Source organism: Propithecus coquereli, unplaced genomic scaffold (genome assembly GCF_000956105.1).
Source record: "Propithecus coquereli isolate 6110/MARCELLA unplaced genomic scaffold, Pcoq_1.0 Scaffold148, whole genome shotgun sequence".
Classification (NCBI taxonomy): domain Eukaryota; kingdom Metazoa; phylum Chordata; class Mammalia; order Primates; family Indriidae; genus Propithecus; species Propithecus coquereli.
In genome coordinates this window covers 130661-137927 of record NW_012139191.1, presented here as the reverse complement: position 1 = coordinate 137927, position 7267 = coordinate 130661, and the positions used below count along the sequence as shown (strand labels likewise).

The window sequence follows — 7267 nt, the reverse complement described above, 5'->3', positions numbered from 1 at the left end:
AAAAAAAAAAAAAAAATAAGCATGTTAGTACTTCTATAATCAGAAAATACACAATGCTTTTAAATATTCAAGTCTCTTTTAAAAGAACTGAAACAGGCCATTGACCACTGCCTAGAAAACAGAAAAAAAAAGTGAAAGCCAAAAGTCTTTGCTATTGCCAAATTTTTTTTGGAGACAGGGTCTCACTCTTGCCTGGGCTAGAGTGCAGTGAAGTCACCATAGCTCACGATCTCAAACTCCTGGGCTCAAGCGATCCTCCTGCCCCAGCCTGCGGGGTAGCTGAGACTACAGGTGCATGCCAACACGCCCAGCTACACTGCCAAACATTTTTAATATGCAGCTTTCAACAAACCTATGCCATGAACACTGAACAAAATCAGGAAAGGAAGAAGAATAAGATATCAGATATCCATGAGCTGCTTTAAGTGCACAGTAATATTTTAAAAATATATTTCCACAGGATCACAGAAGGTGGGCCGGGTAAGCAGTGTACTTCTCATTTCTTCCAGGGAAAGAAAATGGCAGAGCAAAGACGTTCTCTCACATTCGGAGGTGGCAGACTATTCTTCCTGGGGTCGGCAGAAAACACAGATTAGACGAAGCAGCAAGGCAGTGCTGGGAGACTTTGAAAGCCCAATGAAGTGTGGAGTTAGAGCTCTGTTCTTAAAACAGACACAGGAAAACTAGGAAATTTAGTCGCCATGAACAGTAGCCAAACTTTTAACAAGGTGCTTAGTTTATGCTTCAAGTTTTACTTTCTTATACAGTAGAATGCTAAAATGGTTCCTCTTTGAGAAGGCAGCCAGCTTCCCCTTCCAAAGGAACTCTAGAGGCTACAGGCTTAGGCCAGGAATCCTGCAGAGAGAGGAAGCCGTATCTGTGCTTGCTTAGCTGTGGCGCTGCTGTCCTCTATTAGAGGAGACTGAGACAAACAGAATATTTACAACCCAGTGAGCTAAACAAACTAACTCAGAGCTTGTAAACCATCCTGTAGAAAACTGCAAGTCATAAAATACAACTATTGTAGGAAGTAATGTTATTAATAGTTCATAAACTGCATTAGGTATTAATCATTCAGGTTTAATAGACTCATCTAATTTATTAAGTTTTTCTTTTCTTTCCTTATTCCTACCTATATTCTTTTTTTTTTTTTTGAGACAGAGTCTTGCTTTGTTGCCTGGGCTAGAGTGAGTGCCATGGCGTCAGCCTACCTCATAGCAACCTCAAAGTCCTGGGCTCAAGCAATCCTTCTGCCTCAGCCTCCCAAGTAGCTGGGACGGACTACACTACAGGCATGTGCCACCATGCCCGGCTAATTTTTTCTATGTATTTTTAGTTGTCCGATTAATTTCTTTGTATTTTTAGTAGAGACGGGGTCTCGCTCTTGCTCAGGCTGGACTAGAACTCCTGACCTTGAGCGATCCACCCGCCTCGGCCTCCCAGAATGCTAGGATTACAGGCGTGAGCCACCGCGCCCGGCCCCTATATTCTTTTAAATTTGTGTTAAAGATGCTTCTGGAAGTTCTTTGAACTGAAAGCTCTTCTTACATTTCTAATAAGCCAATTAATGGGATTTTATAGTTGAAAAGAAACTTAGAGCACAGATAGAAAAGAAACCACTTACCTTGTAGCTGAGGGTTCACAAATAGAAGTTATTTTTATAAATAAAGTACAACTGACCAGATTACATACAAATTTTGACATTTTCAGTCATTCATACCTGGAGGCCACCTCAACTATCCCATCCCTAGGTCTTGGATCTGGTTAGAAGTGCTAGCCTTGAAAACCCAGACTTAACAACTTCACACCAGACGTCCAGCTTGGGAGACATTTGGCCAGATGCTCTGTTATGCTCTCCTTTAAATTTAGACACACCTGAATTGTTTTCTCTAGCAAAAGAATTCAGAATTACCTATTTTTATTGGAACATGGGTTACTAAAATTAAAAAAAAATTTAATTGACAAATAATAATTGTATATGAGGTACAATGTGATATTTTGATATACATACATATTACAGAGCAATTAAATCAGCTAATTAATATATCCCTCACTTTAATTATCATTTTATTGTGCTGACATTAAAATCTATGCTCGCGTCCTGGGAACTCTAATATTGGGTCTGATCCTCATAAATTTTCTGATTCGTTTCATCCTTCCTGGAGGCCACCAAGCTTCAAATGGTCCCATGGTCTCTACCAGCCCCAGTGCCTACCTCCTCCTCGCACCTACAGCTACAGCCGTCTACCAAGGACATGTACCAAGGTCCCCTGGAGACCCCCCTGGAGAACCTGCAAGAGGCCACTCTAATAGGGATCATCACCCCCACTCAGCAGGAAGCAGAAAGATGAGTTCATGCCCCTACCAATTCTAGAGTAGAGAGTGGGGAAAGGTTAGGTAGATAGTGAAGGATTCCAGCTCTCATAGGGACAAAGGTGGGCATCTAACCTTGGTGCTGCCTCGAGCAATTGCCCCACCTGGGAAGAAGGACAAGGATGGGCACCCCCTCTTGGTGCTGCTCTAACCTTAATCCTGCCCCGAGCAACTGCCACACCTGGGAGAAGGAGGAACCCCTGCTCATCTGCAGAAGAATGCAGGGAGTCCCCCAGCCCAGGCAGCCCAGGTGCAATAGGGTCTGAAAAGTGACCTAGAGTAACCTAAGGCAATTATCATGTCGTTAACTGTCCATCAAAGTGGTTTAGTGACGGCATCTGAACCATGAAAAGGGCCCAATCCAGATACTATAAAACAGGACCCCAGAGCCTCTTGTTACAAAAGGGGTCTGTTTGTAGTCTGTGGTGAAAGTACCTTGTTCTTGCTCTGTAAACCTATCTTGCCCTTCCTCAATAAACTTCGTTTCACGCTTACAAAAAAAAAATCTACTCTCATAGAAGTAGAGAGTAGAATAATGGTTACTAGAGGCTAGGGGTGGGGAGAGATGTTGGTCAAAGGATACAAAGGTTCAGTTAAACAGGAGGAATGTTTTCGTGTCTATTTGAGAGCACGGTGACCATAGTTAATAATAATGTACTGTATATTTCAAAATTTTCCTTTTTTATAACCAAAAAATCTGGTTTTTCAATGAAAACAGCAAAATCATTACTGAGTAGTTCTATGTGCTCGATCACTGGTCCTTACACTTTCAAGGTCCCCTCAATTTACAGAATACTTTCACGCCACTGGAATCTAACAAAGCCACCTAGTGGGTCTGAGTCCCTTCACCGTCACGACGGGCAGCTGAGGGCCAGTCCACTGTGTCCTTTACTTTGTCCCTCACCCAGGGCCCTGTGCAGGCTGCTCACCGGCTGAGTTCTCCTGCTTGAGGCAGTGGATGGAGGTTCTCTGGGTTTTGGGCTGGAGGAGGAGCAGGAGCACGGGTTCAAGGATGCGTGCCACATCCCCAAGGGAGAGTGCACGCACCAGCCAGCCCTGGGCTGCTGCGCTGATGGCACCATCTGCGCAGGCCAGGCTGTCCAGCACGACGAACAGGGACCTGCAGGTGGGAACCGCACCACTGAGTCCACACCAGACGCCCCAGTGTGCCAGGCCCTATGGCAGACATTTGGGCACATGTTGTCGAACAACACGGACAACTCAGGGAGCGTCAGCCAAGCTGGACTCACAGACCCCAGCAGGTGAGGCCAAGGAGGACACAACCTCAGTGTCATGCTGCCTGGGCTCACACCTGGAGTTTCAGAGACACAGTAGGGCACTTGGGAAAAACAACGAGTAGAACATACCCGCAATAAAATTCCCATCTTAAGCATGTAATGACGGGACAAGCACATACACGCAGTGCAGTTACCACCCAAGCAAGGCCTAGGCCATCTGCATCTCCCTACAAAGCCCCTCATGGGGGGCATGTTGTATAAGCCCCACTGGTGATTCCGGAGCGTGGTGGGCTTTGGGCTTCCTCACGCCGCGACCAACCTAAGAAAACTCCTAACGTGTCTTCACGTGTTCCCAGATGAAATTCACTTAGAGAATCTGGGAACCATTTGCTGCACACCGCAGGGCTCATGGTCACGTCAGGGTCATGTTTCAGGTTTTCAGTCGCACACGCCCCTTCCTCCCCACTGCTGAGCAGCGAACTCTGCCCTGCCTCCTTTCGCATTGAGGGTAAATCGCAATGAACCTCACCGATCAAAGGAGCGATTGTGAGATGTCACTCGACTGCCTTGGATCTCTCTCGTCAGGTGCCAGATCACGGAAAATCTAAACAGAGCTTCCAACCTGGTTCCCTTGATTAGGAAATAAACAGGAGTGAGGAACTTGGTTTTGTCACCGAACACTGTCTTCAGCCGCAGAGAACCGCGTTTCAATAACGGATGAAAGATGTCAGTAGAACTGACAGCAACCACGGCAAAGATGCTATATTTCCACCTGCTGGACGTGGCCAGAAGGAAAGGAAAACCCGCGCCCTCTCTCCGCTTGCTCACTGTGACACAGACGCATGCTTCGTAACGTGCATGTTCAGGGCGCCACCTTGGTCACAGGTGTCCAGGGTCACACCTGAGGCCTGTGGCCTAAGGAAAGCACTAAAGGACACGGCTTCCTCGTGAGCCTTGGAAGTGTCAGGCCCAAGTGCCTTAAAGAATGAGGCCACACACTAGACTGCAAAGGAAGCCAGGGACAATAAATTCTCAGTAAATTCTTAAAGGGACAATGCATTGCCTATTTTGCCAATAGCTCCAGAAGCCCTGCAAGTATTCATAGGGAGTTTGGGAAGATTTCCCCAGTGAGCCTTAATATGGACACAGACCACATGTATAGGTCTCTAAAGGGGACGCCTAAAATCCTAAAATCCTGTCACACCTCAGCTCACCGATCAGGATGTCCACTGAGCCACAGAAAGACTTCAGTTGGATGCATGCAAGTCTGCCTTGGGCATGTAAAGCAGTGGGCTAGCCCAGCAGCCAGGGTCGCTGCAGGGTGGAGGTGAGGGGCTGAGAAGACTCACCTTGTCCGGGTCCAGGAGGGTGTGGCAGATGATGTCCTCGCAGATGTTGGCCGTCGGGGCCAGGCAGTGCAGCCGGTAGAACAGTTCTACACAGGTGACATGATGTTCCCGCGTCTCCTTGTTCAGCTGGTTCCAGAGCACACGAGCCACCCTCTGGGCCAAGGGAAAGGCAGGCAGGGACGACGTCAACACAGCCGACACCTGCTCCTCTACTCCTCACTCAGTACAGTCCCCAGCCCCAATGTCCTGGCTTTTACCTGTATTTGCTATGCAAGAGTCCTTCACAGCCAGAGACACACTGCCAACAAAACAAAGCAAAAAAAACCCACCCAAAGTCATCCAGGCAATGTTACAGGTTAAACTTGGAGGTTTCTGACTGCCTAAGAGCACTGCAGCTCTTGCCTAGACCGTAACATTACTTTCAGAAAGAGAATCGACCAGAAACTGGCCCCGAGTGGTTGAAGCATTCTTTCCACAAGCGCGCACCTGGCCTCACCCAGGGCAGGTGCTGGGAATACACAGATACGCCCTCTGGGCAATTTGGTGGACGGGCAGTGTACCATAACAGGTGGAAATTATTTAGCAACTCAAAACAACTACTTAGAGTCCCTGGAAATTATTCGAAGAGCATTCAGGAAATAAAGGAACATTTATTTAAGAGAATCTACAAATTTTGGTAAGAGCAGCAAGATGACCTGCTCCTGATCCCCAGCTCAGCTTGACGGAAACTCCACTACCCACTTTGGTGGGTACGGCCAAGACGACGGGGTGTGCTCTTCCCCCAGCTTCCAGTCAAGGGCTTTCACATCTCCTGGGAGGGGCAGGCCACCAGCCTGTCCTCTTCCCACTCCTCTGCTCTGAGTTGCAGAGGTTAAACCCAGGTGAGTACAGCGGAGGAGTCAAGGGCTCTTTGCCTCTACTCAGCCCCTGCTCTTAGGCGGAGGCTCTACCCAGGCAGGACAGGCCAAGAATCTTGGAGCCCCATCTGCCCTCACCATAGCCTGCCTGTAGGGTGAAGTCACATGCTAGGAGAGGCAAGCTCTGAAGACCAGAGGCTACTGCCCCTGCCCAGGGCCCTGTAGGGATATCACTCCAAGAGAAGCTGGCTATTTTCCCTATCCCTAGCTCTTCCTGAGCAAATGGGTTCAGAGATTTTGCTCAGGGGCAGATGCTGTAAGGGAAATTCATTCGTATAGGCAATAGGTTTCTTAAGCCAAACTAAAATAATTTCAGGTGCGTCTTCAGCTGGCCTTCTGGGGAGGCATAAGTCAACATACTTATGTAACAAGGTGTTATCTCCTATGTGAACCCATGTGATATGCTTTCCCACGGCATGTTGCCACTATTGTTCTGAGCCATATATAAGTGCTCACCATGTCCTCAGTGACGCTCTCGGCCATGCTCTTGCCATAGCTGCATCCCACCGACAATAAAGAACACGTCTCATTTGCCCGCTACCACCCATCTCTTCTTTCAACTCCCAACTCCCGGAAGCCTGCTCTGGTGCACTCGCTAGCCACAGAGCCCACTCCCACAGATGTAGGTCAGAAGAACAAAGCATCCCATAACTCTCCCTAAGAGAACTGAATTTGTCTGGGAACAGAGATGGGCAAGTTCAGGCGTAAGAGTGCTCTCCAAAGCAATGGAGATTTTGGTTCTGAGCAATTAAGAGAAGGCTGGTAGCTCTACAACACCAAGTTAAACCAGAGGCCAGCTTGTTTCCCAGAAAGAACTAGAGAAAGAGACAGTTATAAAGAACCCTCTTTGGTCAGAACAAATCTCAAATACTGGCCTCAAAAACTACCCATGCAAAGGTGTGTACATTTAATTGTATCAGACTGTGGAGCAACTTATGCCCCAGGGCACTGTTGAAAACCACAGAGCAATCAACCAGCAATCAGCTAACAGATTAGGTCGCTGCTAAGACACCATCATCTCAGGGTAACTGTACATTCCCAAGGCTGTACCCTTTGAGGAACAACACCAAAGGCTTCACTCACACATCAGGGGAAACGGACTTCATAAAAATAGTCTAGCCAAGTCAATAAATAAATAAATAAGCAAAGACAACAATGAGCCCTGGTGGGAGGTAGGGAGTGTCAGAAAACAAAGTTGCTACAATATATTAAATACTATCTAAAATGTCCGGTCTTCAACAAAAATTATAAGACATGCAAAGAAACAAAGTATGATATAGACACAGAAAAAAATGCAGACAACAGAAGCTGTTTGTGAGAGCAAAAAGATGTCAGATTTAAAATGCAAAGACATCAGAGCAGCCATTATAAATATGTTCAAATAGCTAAA

At 47.0% G+C, this 7267-nt stretch overlaps 1 protein-coding gene across 1 annotated transcript in view; it reads right to left on the bottom strand.

The window, feature by feature from the left end:
• Nucleotides 1-7267, bottom strand: part of DOPEY2 (dopey family member 2) — a 144154-nt gene that overhangs the window by 61815 nt on the left and 75072 nt on the right. Inside the window, 3 exon segments of the mRNA XM_012640070.1 lie at nucleotides 3303-3493; nucleotides 4141-4241; nucleotides 4961-5113. Coding sequence (XP_012495524.1) covers nucleotides 3303-3493; nucleotides 4141-4241; nucleotides 4961-5113 — 445 coding nt within the window.